Raw genomic sequence first — 19,725 nt, 5'->3', positions numbered from 1 at the left:
AAGCTGTGGATGCTCCATACCTGGAAGTGTTCAAGATAGGTCAGATGAATCTGGGAACAACCTGGGCTAGTGGAAGGTGTCACTGTCCATGGCAGAGGGTTGGAACTGGATGACCTTTAAGGTTCCTTCCAACTCAAACCATTCTATGTTTCTATGATTTGATGATTATCAGAAATCAAAACTAGGTGATCCCTGGTCCCATACAGACCAAGGAATGAATGAGTGGCACAATACTATGCCAAGAGGAAACACTGTAGAAATCTGATGTGTGTCTACTAGCTCTCAAACCAACAGCAAAGAAACTAATGTAGACTCTGGATATACTTCTATATTAATATAGAACTTAATATGGAACTATCAGCTTCAACCTGGCCAAAGACTCTTCCTGCTCATGACAGCTGGTAGACTTCCTGCACACACTCAACAACAGCCCTTAAACAGCTAAACACAATAGCTCTTGAAAAGCTTGTCTTTGTAATCAATCCTAAAATCCATCAGCATCAGAACTTCCAACCTCAAGGAACAACAGAAATAACAACTTTTCTTATGGATGCAAATTTATCCACTCATGCTTCCTTCCTAAGACTACCCAGCAATAGCAAGAAGCAATACCCAGAGAATGGGATTTCTGTACACAGCAATAATGGTAATGTACAAGAATAGGGCAAACCTTGGAGTGCAGCACCTATGCAATAAATAAAAGATACATACTGGCCAGCACAACATTCCTATACAATGTGAGGTCTGCAAACACTAAAACTTAGTAAAATTTAACTTGGACTCATGCTGGTCTTTTTTTATCACAGAAATATTTTTATGTTTAAATATATATGCACATATGCCTTTATAAAAAGAGAAATGAACTGTGAACAAGTATTGTAAGAAAGACATGTTTAATTAAAAACATTACTCCCCTAATTCATAAACAGAAGAAAACAAAAGGAACTACATATTCTATATAATACTTTGCAAACCTGTTCTTTCTCTATAATTTGTTGGGCATCCTGAAGCAGTTTTTTCTTTGCCACTGTTTCAGCAAGAGTAGCTCTGTTTTGCTCTTCATATGCCATAGTTACTACAGCCAAGATCAGATTGAAGAGATAAAATGAGCAGAAAAAGATGACAGCCATAAAAAAAAAAATGCAGGTCACTCCAGAGGTACGGATAGTCTGTGAGGAAAAGGTAAAGGTTGCAATAAATTCTTAACAAAGTAACATTTACAAAAGAATTTCAAACTAACTTCATACAACTTTTTTCCTATGCAATACAAAAGGTTAATGTACTGAACTATTTTCATTAAACAGTAGGATCTGCATCTGGTCTAAGTTATAGAGAAGGTCTAGAAATGCATCTAGTCAGGAATTCTTCTGGACTTGAAGTAAATACATTTCAGCTCTTAAAATCCTATCTGTTGTCACACAATGTTTTCTCTTTATGTAACAGACCATCATAACAATGCCATGTGCTGTAGAGAAGAATTAACAAACCCCATTCTTAAAATTAAATCAAGTATCTTCCAGCAAACTGGGCAAATGATCATCAGAGTTTAAGTCATGAGAAGACAACTTCAGCTGTAAAGAGATAAGCAGGTGACTACAGAAGAAATTAATAAAACTCAGTAATAGAGATGAAAGCTAGGATTGTCTAAACACTCGTGGAAGATGTTATAATTAGACAATTAGAGGCAATATTTATACTGACTGCTTATTCTTTCATTTTTCAAATGACAGCAGATGAGATGGCTCAAAATTAACCTCTGAGACATTAAATACATGAGACCTTCAAATGAAAAAAAAAGAAGGTCGTATCCATTTTAAAAGTTTATAAAAGCTGATGGAAACAGAAGTTAAAATAGACCACATGAAAGTAACAGAACAAGGCAGAGGATAATTCCCTTCTAGCACAGGGATCCAGAGAGTTCTCAGTGTACAGTTTTTGTATCATTTTTGCCAAAACCCAGAATTAAAAAGTTACATTCAACTCTGAATCGAAACATAAAGGCTTCAATTTTTTTAGTACCTGTTGTCAAAAATTATCTGACATGCAAGTGTGTATGTTGAGCCAAAAGGTTTGGTGAGAAGACAGGACTTAAAATGAAGAGGAACAGAGAATGCAACAAGTCCTCACAATCCCTGCAGCAGCAGTGAGCTCACTTTGTGGTTACATACTAATATTGAACTCAATCATTGACCTGAGTGTGTTCTCCAACAAAAACATTAGCATTCACAGCAGGTTTGCTCCCATCCAATGTCACTTGCAGAAGGTGTTACAGCTTAGTCACTTGAATCTACTTCCTTAATATTTATATTGATTTTAAAAGAAATTTGCTGTCACTAACAATAAAACAGGTACAGACTTTTCTGGTGGACATAAAGCTCTGAAATGCATGTCTACAGTCACTCTGGCAGGTAATAAAAGTACTCACTTGTCTGTAGAGACGCTCCCAGTTATCCTGTGTCATCACACGGAATACAGAAAGGAAGGCCCAGCCAAAATGATCAAAACTTGTATAACCAAAGTCAGGATTCTTCCCAATATTCGTGCAATTATAGCTGTTGGGGCACTCATTCCTAGCCACAAAAGAAATGTTAAACAATACTTACCTGGAGATTTAGATTGTACCTGAAATCACGTGATACACAACATCAAATAAAGATTTGTTTGTTTTTTCTGAAAGTCAGTTTCATTATTCCCCAATGTAATTCTGCCAGAAGGGCTGCTTTATATTACACCATCCTAAAAAGCCATTTGGTTAGACAAAAGAAACTAGACAGAAACCTTAGTTTATGACTAGACAAAAATTCGCCACTGATGTGGACTCATGTAAACAAATACACAGACAGAGGAAAAATGGAAATATCTTTACTTTTAAAGAATTCACCAAGGTGAGGAGAGTTTATTAATACCTAACAATTCCTTACTGATCTGTTCCCCTCCTCATTCTGCATTACCAGTATGTTGCAACAAAGTATGTACTTAATTTTCTGTATCTGAGTAGTTCATTCTTTTTCTGACGTGAAATATCTGGGTTTTAATTTAGCGACACACACACACACACGCGCGCACACACAGACACACACACTCCTCCTTCCTGAAAAATCATCACAATTCCTTCAGATCAAAAATAAAACCATGGTATATCTGGAGGAAAAAAATTAAGTACTAAAACTGCTTTGTACACTTACTTGGGCTCTGAACTGTACCCACAGAGCAATATTTCAGAAGAGTTATTCACTCTGTAGCAGACATCTATTAAAAAAAAAAAAAAAGGAATCATAAAATCAGAAGTTGTCAGTTTCTAGAGCCTTTTGAGAGTAAACCATACATTACTTCACTCTATAAACACCCTGATGGATCAAACCTCTGTGAAAGATCCTTTCACAACTAAGGGCATATAGGGCTGATTCTCAGCAGATCTGTCTCTATGGCAATTTTAAAAAAAATAGTAACTATTTACTGCACAACTCACAATGTAAGATTTTATTTTATCTCTGGTAGAAATAAGAACCTCTGTGAGATGTAGGCATAATCCCTGAAATACAGAATAAATAATAGAAAAAATCATTCTCTGCACCAGTACCCCTAAAATTTGTACAGGTAAGGAAGAAAATGCTTAGAGAAAACTCAGTCCCTTCTATCCTACAGACTTGCTAATCTTTCTCCAAATCCAAGATTCACTAATCTCACATTCAGTTGTCCCAGAGACTTCATATTACAAATTGTGCAAATGGAAGGACAAGCCTCCTTGGGAGAAATACATGCAAATATATTTTAACATCTCTGTGAAAAATTAAGACACACATAGGAAGATACACAGATTATGTAAAGAGAGAAAAGAAGAAAATTTACCTGTACTATTTCTTGTATATATCTTGGGATCTACACATACTGAGTCATTGTACACAGCTGTATTGAGGACACATTTGGATTTTAAATTGCCCATAAAAAGCTGGAGGCCTATTAGAGCAAATACACTCAAGCAAAATAAAGTCAAGATCAACACATCAGCAAGTTTCTTAACAGATTCAACAAGTGAATTTACGATGACTTTCAGACCTAGAAAAGGAAGATTCAATAATATGCATAGTGAGAGGAGGAATGCAGCAACATTTCCATATGACAAGACATGACAGTTGAAAGTATGTTAAAAACAATCAGTGTAAATGGATTTGTAAGTTGAGAGTATTAAATTAGGTCAAATAAAGCATAGGAGTGAGTAAAGTATTTTTACTTAATTTCCTAATCATAACTTCTTCGGTTTCTGCTTCCTTCTAACACTAATTTTGCTAACTTGCAAATTCTAAATTAAGAAGGTATCTAAGCGGAGTCTGACAAACTTTAATCCGTATGGACAGATTAATGTGCTTGATGAAGAGTAAACAAGTGCCAAATACACATTATGATAAAGGACAGTTTCTGCTGGCCTCGGGATCTCTGCCTTAGAAGATAACACCTTACAGATACCTCCAGTTTAAAAGCATAAGAACATTTATTACACTGGGATGGAAACAAATATATGTTGGTGACCCCCCAGCTGGAACAAACTTGGCAGAAAGGATCCTGAGGGTTCTGATGGCACACCAACATGAGCCAGCAGTGTGCCTTTGCCACAAAGGTGATGATTGGTCTCCTGAGCTACATTAGGCAAAGCATGGCCTGCAGGTCAACGATTATGATCATTCCTCTCTACTTAGCACTAGTGGAGCCGCACCTGGAGTAGTGGATCCAGTTCTGCGCTCCTCAATACAAGAGACATATGGACATACTGGAGAGTCCAGCAACTAGCCCCAAATATGGTGAAGGGACTGGAACAACTCTCCTACAAAGAAAGGTTAAGAGCTAGGACTGTTCGTCCTAGAAAAGAGAAGGCCCAGGGGAGATCTCATCAATGTATGCACATATCTGAAGACAGCATGCAAAGAGGATGGTGCCATGTGTTTTTCAGTGGCTCCTAGTGCCAGAACCAGAGGCCATGGGCACAAACTGAGACACAGGATGTTCCCTCTGAATATCAAGAAACACTTCTCTGCTGTGAGGGTGACCGAGCACTGGCATGGGTTACCCAGGGAGGTTGTAGAATCTCAGTTCTTGGAGACACTCAAAAGCTGTCTGGACATGGTCCTGGGCAACCTCAGTGGCCCTGTTAAAGCAGTGAGGCTGGACCAGATGACCTCCAGATGTCCCTTCCAAACTCAACCATTCAGAGAAAATGGGTTATAAATAAACTAAAGACAAGTATTTTAGCAGAACAACTGAATTCGAAATATGACATAGGCAGAAAGTGATATCCAGGATTTTTCTAGAAGCCTTTCATAAGACAAAAAGTAAAATTACATTTAATCTCCGTAACCCATGATAAATATGAAAGAAAAAGTATTGACGTGTGGTTTTGACACTAAAAATTAAACACTTTCTATGTTTAATTCCTGCTATAATTCCATAGTAAAATGAAAACACATATTTGCAATTACACAGAAATTATAAAGTTAATATATATTATGACAACTGGTTATATAGCAATTTATATATTTTCAAAAGAATTTTTGCAGTTAGACTCTGAAATCATACTTTGTTATCCTAATTAGGGGCATGACTTACAAAAATATTGAATATCTGGATGGCACATGCAACATACTGTTGAAAGTATTATGCTCAATACAGATAATGGCTGTGGTCAGTAAGGAAAAGAATGAAAGTCTCAAATATTGTGAAGTCAACATTCTGGGAAATAAACCAGAGAAGATTAAACTAATGAAGTAGAATGTGAAACCAGAAATAGGGCGGTATAACCATATTATGTTAAGAGAACCTATCAAATAGGGTATGCAGCTCCAGAAAGACTAAAGTAAAAAGAAAAAGGGACTGGGCTAAGTAAAACTGAACATTAGTGTTGGGACAAAAAATTGCCTTTGTCAAAACCATATGAAGGAAATATGATTAAAAAAACTCTGTTAGGATGCTGCTGAGAGTTACTACAGACTGCAAAACACGCACACCTTGGGATCTCTTGCGGTCACAAAATGTGACCAGAAAACTGAAGACAAGAATAGGAAAGATATGAGAATTAGCATACTGGCGAAGCAGAGAGAAAATCAGTAAGACACATTATCTTGCTCCTTACCTGGTATTACTGAAATAGCTTTCAAAGTCCTCAGTACTCTGAAAGTTCGAAGAGCTGAAACATTGCCTGTACTTTGAAAGATTGTAATATACCTATAAAATGAACCCACAAATAACTGAATGACAAAGATGTAGCTTTTCAGAGCATATGCATATTGAGCAGACAGTAATGAGTAAGTTACAGGAAAAACCCAGGTCAAACATATCCCAAGGTAGATGTCTACAGTTAGGAATCTGGTCCATTTCTAGGCCTTGATACAAAATTATGGGACTTTGGAGCAGTGCCTCTGAAAAGAAACACAGCACCAAGAAACACTTAGTGTGGATTTGGATGCTTAACTTGTTAAGAGTTTATCCATCAAAATGTCAAATAAATATGAAACATTAATGTCATAAGCACACTCTAATATGAGGCTAATCTGATTTAGAACACCACATGAAAGTATATGTTGCTAACACACAACACAATAAATACTTTAGGAGAAAGCGGTTGAGCAAAATTAGGTTTACAATATGTTAAGTTATATACCACATGGCTCTTTCTAACCTTTATTTTACCTTTATTTGTTATTATTTTTATTTAACCTTTCTTATAAGTCATCTGAGAACTTGAGTATTGAAAATAATTTCAATCTAATTGTTTCAATCATTTGAAAATTCCAGCAAATTAATATTTAAAGATTTGCATATTCTACACAGCACTTTAACAGGTTACCCTTTATTTTATAAGACTTATTTCACATCAGAATGGACATGAATTGTGACTCATCTCATTGAAAAGGTCATAATTGGTAACAGAATTCCTCAAAATACAAAGTCTCAATAACAAAATGACAGAAACAATGGTTAGAAAAGAGCTCTGGGGGTGATCTAGGCATGTCTTTGTCAGCGACAGATCAGAACACACAGCCTTTGCCTAGCTTGTATGATTGAACAATTCTCAAGCACCTTAAGTAATAACTGCAGTTGAGTTAATAGTGTTAACTCAGAGTCAACTAATTTCCAAACTGTTTTCTTTGTTGCACGATATGACATGAAAAGAACAGGAGGAAATACAAGATTGCAAAGTGCTTATATCTGCTTGAACACAAATTAATTAGATGTATGGGGAGGGAAGCAGGACGATAAATGAAATCGCATGGCACTGTTGGACTACTTACTAGCTGCTGACAATTCACAATCTATGAACCTTAGCAGTTCATAGATTAGCCATAAGAATACCTGTTCACATATGTACAGATTTGTCTGATGACACCTGAGTACATAACTTATTATTTACAAATAAGGAACAACCTACATGTAGTGTGAAAACTTCTCCCTTCTTTTTAATTCTGCCATCTGACATCTTCATTTAGTGCCTTTAGCTCTCATCGTAGGGAAAAAAAATATCCCTTTTTGGTTCTGTGTCACAGACTTTGACATGGAATTACAGATATACATCTTCACTGTATCTATTTTAATTCTGACATCTTTAGAGATGTCAGAAGCAAAGCTACATATAGTCGTGAAGAACAGGGCACACAGTGAAACAATTGTGTGTTCTGTTTCTTCCTTTATTTCTTACCCATACTGTCCCCATTTTCTACTTCTTTCTCTGCCCATGACTGCATGCTGGAGTGATGTTTTCACAAGATTGTCTATTTTAATTTTACCATCTTCCCAACAAGTGAAAGCTATTTCAGAGTCCAGAAGCGTGTAAGGTCTGTTCTTCCTTCAGCATCACTTTACAGTCTTGGGATTTCATCTGTTATTTATCACCAAGTCATTCAACACCTTGTGACCCACTTTTGATCCTTCTCAAATGAGTTTCATCTGATTCAGAGTACAACTACAACAACATAAAGAGGCAAGGCTTGGTTTGGGCTGTCCATGCAATTGCCTCTTGCCAAAATTTAAGTATGGACTAAGTTGCGAACAATCACACAGTTCTAAGAGCTTTTCATTTAGGTCTTACTTAAGTCTATGCCTAAATTACACTTTGCAGATATGCAAATGGTGGTTCAGGCCCAGTAACTCTTTAGCAGGTAGGATTCCAACCACTCTAAGGGATTTCAGCAAGATCAAATGGTATTTTTTCTGTGTTTTTGCCCCTTGAGTGTAAAGGAACAACTGAGTTTTACTTACATTACAATAATAATAGAAAGATCCAAGCAGTTCCATGGATCTCGAAGAAAGGTAAATTCATTCCAAACAAATCCTCTTGCCATTATTTTAATCCCTATTTCAGTAGAATATATGGCAGTAAAAACATATCTGAGAAGGAAAGTGCATATTAAAGTTATAGAAATAAAAATATTAATGAGATTGAGACAAATTCAGGCACATTTCTATCTTTCCTACAATTTAGTCCCTGCATGGAGATAAAGGTAGAAAATGTAAGTTAAATAGCACAGGTTACATTACTTTCAGAAGCATCATGGAGGATGTTTTCCTGAATTTTAGTTAGATTTCCATGTAAATCTATAATCACAAATGTTCATGTAGGCACACAATACTATTTCTGGATGAGGTATAGCTCATGTTTCCTTAGGAAACATTTTTAAGACTGTGTTTATGTTCTAAAGCAGGCTGGGAAATTTCAAAACCTCCAACACTCTGGCAGAACAATAACAGCAAAGAGTTATTTCAGCATGTAAGCTTGCAGATTTTATACATTTATTCTGACAAATACAATATAACTGAAAGAAATCCTACAGAAATTTCAGCTATTGTTATCACCATGCTTACCCCAAAAGAAAAGGAATTAAAATTATAGGACTTCTGAGGCTCCAGACACATTTTCAAGACTTAATTCTAGAACATTAACTCAAGTAACACTGGACAGAATGCACAAGTACAAAAGGGAGCAAGACATTACAAATACATGGCTTCCTAATGGGTACAACTGACCTAGGAGTGACACTAGGAAACAGGAAAAAAGAACAGAATGAAAATTTATCCCTTTGTAGCTTTTTCATGAGCCAACCATAACAGACATTCAGGTTTATGCTGTAGAAAGGGAGATATTAAGTTAAGATCCTGCTGCACAATCACTCTAAAAGGCTTAATTCTTAAAAGGAAAAATGGGGCAACCTTCTATGTTACACCAGATGGCAAAATTAGCCAACACAGAGAAAAGGGCATATGGTATAAAGCTCTAAGAAAAGGCACTGAAGTTCCACAAAAGAATGTGTGATATAATAACAATAATCAGTCTTCTTCAGAGGTCTGAGAATTTTCAAGACCCTGAACTAGATCACCACGATATTTAAATGTTTCAATCCTGCATGTTAGCATCCTTAGAAATAGAGTGAATGTATGGTCAGTGAGATACTTACTCAGTCCAGTTGAGTGATTCCAGAAGCTGAGGTTGGGTCATAACAGCACAATTGAGTAACACGGTACATGTAATAATGGCAAAAAAAATTGTGAGTAGTAAGTTAAGGAAAAAATGCTACATTATAAAACAACAAAGTTCATAAAAGCTGATTTCCACACACACAAAAATAATTACTTTGGTTTTGAACATACTTAGGACTTTTCATCTGCAAACTCATAACAGATTAAACTCCTGCTTGAAGAAGAGAAATGAGCCACAACCCCATAATAACTACAGGGTTTAAGTCTATGGAAACAAGAGAAATCTTAATTATTAATAGCCACTGTTATTTGAGACTGGGAATACATATCTACGTGCTTATGGGACACACCTATGGTCTGCATGAGTTCTGAAAACTTTCTCACTTTATGTGATAGTTGATGAAAACAGACATAAGATCAATTTCATCAATGATCCTTTCATCAAAGTTCACTTGTCACCTAATAAAAATGTTTGGGTTTTTTAAACAAACATTGGCCTTAAATTTACAGATTATTTGAAACTGAATAGCAAATTTAGTAATTTCTAATAGCATGAACATGCATTTGAAGTCAGACATAAGTCCCCAAAAAAAGAACCCATTTTACAAGTTAATAATTCAAAATAAAAACAGATGCCTGGCAGAAATGGCAGAAATAACAGAAACTACTCAGCCAATGGGTTTGCACCTGCAAATCCTGCACATTCTGACATTCTCCAAATGCTGGTTATACTTTTTCAAAAATAGAAAAAAATGGGCTCTTCAGAACTCTCCAAACTTAAGGGGTAATATATTTCTTAGAATAACATTCTCTTTCAGCAAAGTTTCACCACAAATCACATTTTTCATACTTTAATTACTAGGGAGTAATTGTTTTGGTTTGCTTGTTTTCAATTTAAGCTTGTCATCAGAGCAGAGATTTAGAAAAAGTTCTAGAAAAGGACTAAAATATCGTAAAATAGCCTCTAAATGTTGTTTCATACCAATATCTGCAAATTTGACTTTAAATAAAAGCTTTTTACATTTTTACTTGTACCAACATCCTGTAACTATATTAGCTGTTGCAAAATGAGATTCAGTATAACTTTTTATAAATCTCTATCAGAGCCATATAAGCTTACACTCACATTAATATAAGCAGAGGAACAGAATGACAGAAAATGGTACAGAATGTTTTAAAAGTCAAATAAGGGAAACCAATGAAAGGATATGAATGGATCATAATCTTAATTGCTGTTTTTCTGACTGGATTAAAAGGACCAAATATACACAGGGCAGGTGTGGCAGTAAACCGGAAAATAGTCCTGTGTTTATTTATCACCATAAAAGTCTATTAAAAAAAAAGATTTATAGCATATGAAACATTTAAATGAATTAAGATTTCCCCCCAAAATTAATTTTTCAAGTCTGCATCTAGAACTATGTCTAACTGCAATTATGAGTAAAGCTTTCCTGTATTCTTCCTTGGAGCTGTGACCTGATGAAATACACTTTGAAGGAATGGCAGCAGCAATATAAAAGTTCATTATTGCCTGAGAGGAAGAAGCAGTAATGGAAATGGATACTAAGAAGACATTCACTTGGTCGAAGTAATTAAACTTCTATTCTGGGACTGTAACAATGGTCTTAATACCTTCCTCTTGGACAGTTTTGCAGGCTGCAAAAGATTATTTACAAAATATGCATTATGTAGGACTGCCAAAATCCTGGATAGTCAGAGCAAAACTTTTAATTTTTAAATACCTCTAAATTATCAAGTAACTGTGTAAATTCTTTCTAAGCTATAGGAAGGTTTGTGCAGCTCAGCACTTTTTCCATATGAATTAAAAATGAAATCTCTTGAATGAAAAACAGTTTCCTAACTTCAATTGAAATTTCTTCAACTGAATCAGTCTTATTTTCTCTTCATCAACAATCTCACTTTGACTACTCTGAGAAAAATATATCCCTGGAAGAATAAAGCCTTCTGCATATTCTCTGATTAAATTTACATTCCAATGACTTGCTGATATACATAAGGACAGCAATGTAGGACTGGATGGAACCTTCTACTCTTTGGGACAAGACCCTCTTGACACTAAGCAATCACACAACAGACACTTAATTTAGAAGGGATTCCCTGAGCATCTACTTTATACACTCCTCCAGGTAACAACACAAAACACTTCACAATGGCATGGAGCATATGCAACATAAATATGGCACAATAAACAAAGCCAACGAGACATAACATAACCGAAAATTAATTTACTACAGTGAAAACACACGGGTTTGCTATTGAGAGTCCTGGAAATTTCCAAATATATTTGTCTCCTTAATTTGAATATTATCTGTAGTTCAGAAAAAGCACCTGCAGTAAGTCAGCAATTCCAGTGTCAGTTCCTGTTGGGCAGACACTGTTCATACAACAGGGAGTTCAGGCCCACAGGCATCATAGAAACTGCTCTGGAGAAAAAAGTGGAAAATACTTATCCCAGAATATATTTCCTATCGAAGTGTATCGATCATATGTATCATGTCCTCATAATTCATTCTGATTGCTGACTGGAACTTAAAATATCCTTTCATTACATAATGCAGAGCATACCTTAGCAATCCTGCCCCAAAACATGTTAGTAATGTTCAAGGATCTGTGTACAGAACAAACTAAACCCAGCATCAGCTGAATACAGCTTTTAAAGTTGCTTAAGAGAGTACAGCAGACAAAATTAAATTTAAAAATTGGTTTTGAAAGCTTTAACCTTGTGATCACTGTAGTATGGATCAAAATCCTCCAGTGGTTCACCAATGAGCTCTGCAGGGAGGTCCCCATACAGAGATGGCAGCGTTTTGTAGGTTTTCAGATCAAGCTGAGGAGTAAGCTTTTCTTCTTCAATTCCTTGGTCCTTATTCTCCCTTTTAACTTCTTTTTGCTGATTTTTCTTCTTAGCAATTCTCTCCTCAATTGCTTTCAGGGACTCAGGAGTGAAACGTCGAAAGCTGTTAGGTTCTGATGGCCAAGACAAGGGATCCATTTTTCCTTCTGTATGTTTGTTTCCAGTACTCCAGGTAACTTAAAAGAGAAAGCTATTGATAGCTACAAATTAACATAGTATCTTCTAGATAAATGATTTCTTCCTTCTGTGAAACCCTGTATCAAAACAGAACAGAATATAGTAGAAGAGGAATAGAATATTTCAGTTGAAAAGGAATTGCAAGTATTATCTAGTCCAACTGCCTGACCAATTCAGGGCTGACCAAGAGTTAAAGCTTGTTACTAAGGGCAATGACCCTTAAACACTGACAGGCTTGGGGCATCAGCCACCTCTCTAGAAAGTCTGTTCCAGTGTTCAACCACCCTCTTGTAAAGAAATGCTTCCTCCCTGGTGCAGCTTTGAACTATTCCCACACATACCATCATTGGATACCATGGTAGAGGAGCTCAATACCTCCCTCCCCACTTCCCTTCCTCAGGAATCTGTAAAGAACAATGAGGTCACCCCTCAGCCTCCTTTCATCCAAATAAGACAAGGCCAAAGCCCTCGGATGATCCTCATAGAATGTTACTTCCAGCCCTTTCATCAGCCTTTTTTCCCTCCTCTGGATGCATTCAAGGACCTTCAGATCCTTCCTAGACTGTGGGGCCCAGAACTGCACACAGTGCTCCAGGTGAGGCCACACCTACACTGAATACAGCTGGACAACCACCTCTTCTGACCAGCTGGTCATGCTGTGTTTGATGCACTCCAGGATATAAAACAAAAACAACTAGAGGCACATTCATTTAGAAGAATGAATAATGTAAAACAGACCCAACAAAGATCAATAACTGATTCTGGATGCACCCTGTGCAATTCAGCTTACAGAAGAGATACTTTTCTCCTTTGTCTTTCCAGCTAGGAAGCAACAAAATCACATCTCTATCAGAACTCTGACAATCATCTAATTCTTTTTCTCTGTAGATGCTTAAAGTATCAGTAGCCTTACACTTCAGTTACTGTACCTCTGTGCTCCCTGAAAACAGAATCTAGTTTGACATCTCCCACCTCTAAGGCCCATCAGATCCATCCCCTCCACAAAGGTCAACATAGAATTTGGCTCAAGGCTTTGTCCAGTTGTGTTTTGAGTGCATCCAAGGAGAAATTTACAGCTTGTACTAAAATAAACTCCAGAAATGGCACTGCTTTTGAGTTTTGCTTTTCTCTGATTCTGTTTATTTGTTAGTCACATTTGTGCTTTGCTCTTCCTGTTCTTCAGACTCTTAACTCTTTCCTCATGCCACTTAGTTATGGCTGAAAAGCTCCACTCCAGAAGCTTCTACTTCTGTAGTGTAGCAAACAGAATGTGGCCACAACTAAGGCTTTGTCATATGTGGTTTAATGAAAGAATATTTGCATTGACATTAAATAACAAAATATATTTCCAACTTCTATAAACCTAGGGTGTGGAGTGTCTGGGAAACATCTGAGTTTCAAATACATCTCCATATTTCCTGAACTTTTTATAAGACATCTGCTGGAATTATTTTACCTTGATATGACTTACCACAAGTGTACATATGTATGATGCATCCCACTACACAGTGTAGTGTGCTGCTTGGTATTACTTTACTAACTTTGCCAGCAATGAATGGCCTTTCACAGCAAAGTCTAGGTAATTAATCATTTAGTACACAGTACTCAAAAAATTTCAGTAACACCAGTGACAGAACTGTGATAGCTGCTATGCTTATTGCTGCTTGTGACTCCTCCTGTTCTGTGTGCTTGGAAAACCCTGAGACCTGCACATCCTCAAGACAAACTTCACTAGGAGGTGACAGGTATGGGTCAATTCCACCTCCTGTGCAGACTGGGAAGAGATAAATATGATGAAGCAAATTCACCTTCTCATATATTCACAAATATTGCAATTCTTCTGGGGATAGGCAGAGTATCTTCAAGAATTTATTTTTGAATATTCTGCTTAGGCTTAGATCCCTGACAAAGGGGAAGGGTGAGAAGGTAATGAGAAGCACTGAGTGATTTAAGGCAAATCACTGTAACTGTTCAGTTACTAATGCCGGAGTTTACCACATGATTGTAGATGACAGCAATTTACATGACAGCAGTTCTCATCCACAAAATATGAAGAAAGTTTTGACCCATTACAGGATGACTTGTCCTTTGTGACTCTTGTCAAAACTGATTACTGCCACCTAATAAACATGTTTGGTCACCGATGAGTCTCTGAAACACCCTGCATTTTTGACTTTTTGTGAGCTCCTAAGTGGACTGTGTTAGAGAATCGATACTCTCTTGTAATTACAGCTCTCTTTGTTAATGCAGATAAATTTCTTTAAAAAAAGATGCAACTGCCTGGAGCCAGAATAGTTGTGCAATGATTTTCTTTGGGCTTATGGGGCTTGGGTCTTTTTTTTTCTTTTCCTCCACTGGGACTTTGCAAGCAAGTTCAGATCAGATCAGGAACCACAGCTCAGAGATCTACCATGGTAACAAAATGGAACTATATAACCAAAGAACTGTTACTTTGCCAAACCACAGAGACCCATTTCCAATCGAAAGCTGAAACGATAAAGTGAAAATCAAGATGCTCTTTTTTTTTAATAATTCTAAGAAGATAAATTTTATCTTCTAATCAGTTTTAAAGGACCACAGAGAGACCAAGCTTTTAGGGAACTACACTGACTAATAACTGAAGCAAGGAAAATGGTTTTAGAAAATACAAACTTTGCTTTAGTATTAAGGATTTGGGGGCTGAATTTTCAAAAAAATAATTAAGATTGAATATGACAAGAGCAGTAATCAAGAGCAAAAACCTTACACACTACATTCAGCAACAGTGGCCAGACCTCATAATTGGACAAACATTCATGGACAACATGAGAGGATTTCTTCAGCAGACCTATACCAGAAACAAACTTGTGTCCACATGAAACAAAAGACTCTTTAGCCTTTCATCAGCTGCCAAGTATTTATAGATTGTGACTTGGGTTAGGAAAAAGGACATTATGAAGATTTGACTGAAGAAAACCCTTCTGATACAGATGACAGATACAAGCATCTTAAAAAGACAGAGTGACTACTCAAAATTCCTGAAGCGCAGCTAAACTCATCATATGCTGCTGAACTAGCTGAATTTTTCAGTCAAGACACTGAGGTTAAGTGTTACCCTTATAAATGATTCCAGTCTTTGCATGGGATAGAAGCGACTTCCTTGTAAATGATTCTGGGAGGAAAGTTACAGAACAAGTCTTCCCAGAGGTAGCTGAAGTACTACTGGATGGGATTTCTTCTAGAACCAAGGAGAACAAATTGGGTGTGTAAATACAAGTTAGTGCAGGGAAATTTTAACAGTCCACTACCTAAAGTATGCTGCTGAGGCAAATACAATGCTACAGTTCAGATCTGTTATATCCAGTAGAGGACATTAAAGAACTTTCCATTTACATTAAACTGAGGATTGAAAATTCTACACCACCTTTTGATATCTCTGGTCCTGAAGTAGAGAGTAGTTCATCAGTAAGAGACAGGAATGCACTGGTGGGAACTTCAGTTACTAAAGGACCACTCTACAGGATCAGGGACACAAAAAAAAAATCTTCAAATTCAACTTTTAAATTGAAGTGGAAATCACTAGTTTTTCTCATTTTAAGAGAAAGTGAATTCAGTGAATATAGCTAGCAATAGTTTGAGGTTAGCCTAACTGGCTAAAGACTGACTTTGGGTCCTGTGAAAATGACACAGAATCATTTTACGTCAAAACCCGAGGAATTCCAGATACACTGATGAAATTTACTGAACAAATGACATGCAAAGTACTAGAAAGGGATAAACAACAAGTCATTAAATGAAACAGACACTGGGCACTACGATAGTACAATTTGCTATAAAAGTTTCTTAAGCTAAAAGTTGTCTTCTAGGACAACTTTCTAGAATAGTAAAGTACTGCCAAAAATGAGCCTATTAACACAGTGTTTCAGAGACACAAATTACAAATTGCTTGCTGGGGTAATGACTAATCACTAGAGACAATCACTAACAGGTTTAGACTGAAAAACAAAATACAAATTCAAGCCTTATATACAATTCCTTAATTTGGTTCCATTTATGTGAATTTAAGAACTCCTTTCAGCTACCTAAAAGCATGTGGAGTCTCTTTTAAGTGTAGCAAGGTAACAGCCATCAAACTATTGACTATAAGATATCCAACAGTCCATAGAAGTGGAATTGAAACTAATCAAAGTGTTCAGTAAAACACTATCAAAGTCAATAAGAGGCATTTTTGAGAAGTCTGTCAAGATGTAAAACTGATAGGAAGATAAATACAAAAATGTCCTTATCTGTGTTTCAATCTAGTTTTAGCATGTATGATAACCAGCTCTGAGTCCCAAATTACTTCTATCCACTTCCTTGTCAATATCCACCCACTGAGTATTTCCTGTGAGCACCTGGATCTGAAAAAAAAAATAAAGGGTAAACTAACTTAGCTTGGTTTTAGTATGCATTTAGTATGGGGATAAGGAAGAAAAATCTGTCCCTGTGGTCAGATTTTCTTGGAAAGCAAAATAAATATATAAGAAAGCTCAACTATTTTTCTATGAGGTGAACCACCATTCATCTGGAATAAGAAAAACTGAGAAAGCAGCTCACAGCAACACTTTATCAAACAGGTCAGGAATTATCTTTTCTGGGTTGTAAAAAAGCTACTGCTATCACCTACTCAGTTTCAATGCAAAGAAGATAGTTCTGTTCTCTGATTACCACTTCCTTCTCTTTAACTACTTTAACTAATACATGATTATAATGTGTTATCAACAGATAATAACAGATTTTAGTCCTTTGTAAAATCAAACTTGGACATTTCAGGGGACTACTGCTATTTCCAAAACACATGGCCATGTCTTTCACCTAGGATTTTGTGCCCCACACTCCACTCATCTTCCCATCCCAAGAAAAACTTTGTGTTTGGGTAGGATAAATATTGGGTAAATTTGAGGAATACTATGCATAAACTGATATAACAATATAGGACAAAAAGAAGTCAGTAATTAACATGAGCAATATATCAATGTTTAACAAAATGTTATACCAACACATGAAATCAATAGGGAGAGCTACAAGGTTTTAGCAATATAGTGGTTCAGCACTAAAGGTACATTTTCTTATGTAGATACTCCCTGTACCTTAAGTAAAACCACATCTAAGACTTCAAAACATGTGCACATATTTTATATATATATACACTTGTGTACAAACATGCCTGAATATTTTGAGCAAATATACACAGATTTAATTAAGAAAATAAGCTACTAAGATTTCTCATAGTATACAGATATTTAGCAAAACCAAAATACTTACTACACCCCCTTCAAAATAAAAAACCTTCACACTGATTTCTGAAGATAATGTTGGCTGATTTTAATCTCCAAAGAGACAGAAAGTCTTCATTTTCTCACCTTCACCATTCCATTCCTGAGAGCATCTTCTCTCCCTCACAGCTCCCATGCAGAAAGTTTTCTTTTGTATTGGGATGCCTAGAGGAGGGATTGAGGGAGGAGCTTGGCTGCTCTTCTGACAACAGTAAATGAAATTTTGTAATTTCACTGACAACACTGTGAAAAAGGGGGAAATGCCTGGGTCATACTTTTGAAGAATATAAATAGTAATCCATTATTTTCTTTCTGCTGAAATCATAGTTACATTTATTAAAAGCAATGAGGGGGTTTTGTTCAATCTGAAAAATATGTGTAAAATGGTAAGAAAGCAAAAGGTGTCTTGTTTCACATTCATTCTGAGATTTTGACCAGACGAACTTTCCAGCATACATTAAAAATTGGCACAAAAATTGCCTTTCATTAAAAGCTTTTTGGTTAGAAATTGGAGTTACTTATTACTGGGTTTAATTCTTTAATTTCTGGGGTTTTTTTACTATTCCCAGCCTATGATGTAAGTTCATTATACCTTATACAGAAAAAAAATCTCAAATATACTATTTCTTATACACAAGATCAGAGCCAAAAATACATTAAAAATCTCAAATATACTATTTCTTATATACAAGATCAAAGCCAAAAATACATGCAATACCACATTATGCCTCAACTTCCATTAAAACACACAAACCTTGTTTGAGCAAAATGAAAACCACATTTATCTTCATATCTGAAATTGCTTCTATGTATTTAAATAAAAGCTATGTATAAAGCCTGTTAGCAACAGGTGTTGGACAGTAAGAGACACACACTAATGGTAAGCTCTAATATAAGAGCAGCTGTTTCTCTTAGTTACATTAACAGAACCCATTAGTGTCTAAACATTTTGTCTTCTTTACTGAGTAGAATATAAATCTTTCCTATCATCTTCCCTGACCATAAGAGACTTACTATGGGTTTTGCTGGAAGAATTCTACTGAAGGAACTGTTCTGTCACTAAAAGCTAGGCAGCTCTAATGCATGCAAACAGACAAACAACTGTGATCAAACACTCTGCTTGATAGGTACCATCAGAAAAGGAAACAAGAGAGTTTTAAAAGAAATAAAATGCTAAGTGTTTTGTGGCATAAAGCAACAATAAGACATTTTAAGTTCCAGTGTAAGTTATTTTCCCAGAAAGCAAGAGTATGTTCAATTAAGAGAGTAGAATTTCAAAGAGCAGTAAAGCATCACTCTGTAATGGCACTGTAACTGCTATGAGCAGAAGCAGCTACATTCATAATGCTGTACCAGCTAACACCACTAAATGCAAAAAAGACCCCTACCTGCACATATTTATTCTGCTGTAACTTCTCCATCCATCTGCCACTGTAAAAAATGGGCACAGGGAGTAAAGACAGACCTCAAGAGAGCAAAAAGAGTTGCACTCCTTCTGCCCTCTGCACACTGTGGTATCTACAATCAAAAGAGAGAGCACAGAGAACAACATTTCTATCTGCAGCTGTTTAGGACTTGCAGCTAGCAGCAAAACATTTAAACAAGGAACTTTTCCTGTGTTACCATGGAAAATTTGCTTTCTCCTATTAGAATGGCTCTTAATGAGTGGGGAGGAGGCAGAAAACTAGCATCATAGTGACAATGTTGTTTTCCTCCCACTTTCATTCATTGTTCCTCAGATTACTGAGGGGAAAAAAAGCTGATGTTTGACAACAAAAAAGAATAATGTTCGTTATAGAAATTACTCTAATTTCATTATAGAAATTACTGCTAATTTAGTCACCATGTTCTTAACACGCATCTGTCTCTTCCATTAACTGCAACGTTCTTTTTCCATTTTATTACCGGCCACAAGAAAAT

At 36.2% G+C, this 19,725-nt stretch overlaps 1 protein-coding gene across 1 annotated transcript in view; it reads right to left on the bottom strand.

Moving 5' to 3' along the window:
* The window catches only part of LOC103798156 (sodium channel protein type 5 subunit alpha-like), a 41,768-nt gene extending 29,296 nt beyond the window's left edge, over positions 1–12,472 (bottom strand). The window contains 9 exon segments of the mRNA XM_009070403.1: positions 975–1,169; positions 2,426–2,563; positions 3,182–3,236; positions 3,816–4,056; positions 6,122–6,213; positions 8,245–8,373; positions 9,438–9,527; positions 10,670–10,788; positions 12,200–12,472. Coding sequence (XP_009068651.1) covers positions 975–1,169; positions 2,426–2,563; positions 3,182–3,236; positions 3,816–4,056; positions 6,122–6,213; positions 8,245–8,373; positions 9,438–9,527; positions 10,670–10,788; positions 12,200–12,472 — 1,332 coding nt within the window.
* Between the last annotated feature and the right edge of the window lie 7,253 nt (positions 12,473–19,725).

The sequence above is a fragment of the Acanthisitta chloris genome, unplaced genomic scaffold (assembly GCF_000695815.1).
Source record: "Acanthisitta chloris isolate BGI_N310 unplaced genomic scaffold, ASM69581v1 scaffold2022, whole genome shotgun sequence".
Lineage (NCBI taxonomy): Eukaryota > Metazoa > Chordata > Aves > Passeriformes > Acanthisittidae > Acanthisitta > Acanthisitta chloris.
This window is presented reverse-complemented; position numbering and strand designations above follow the sequence as displayed.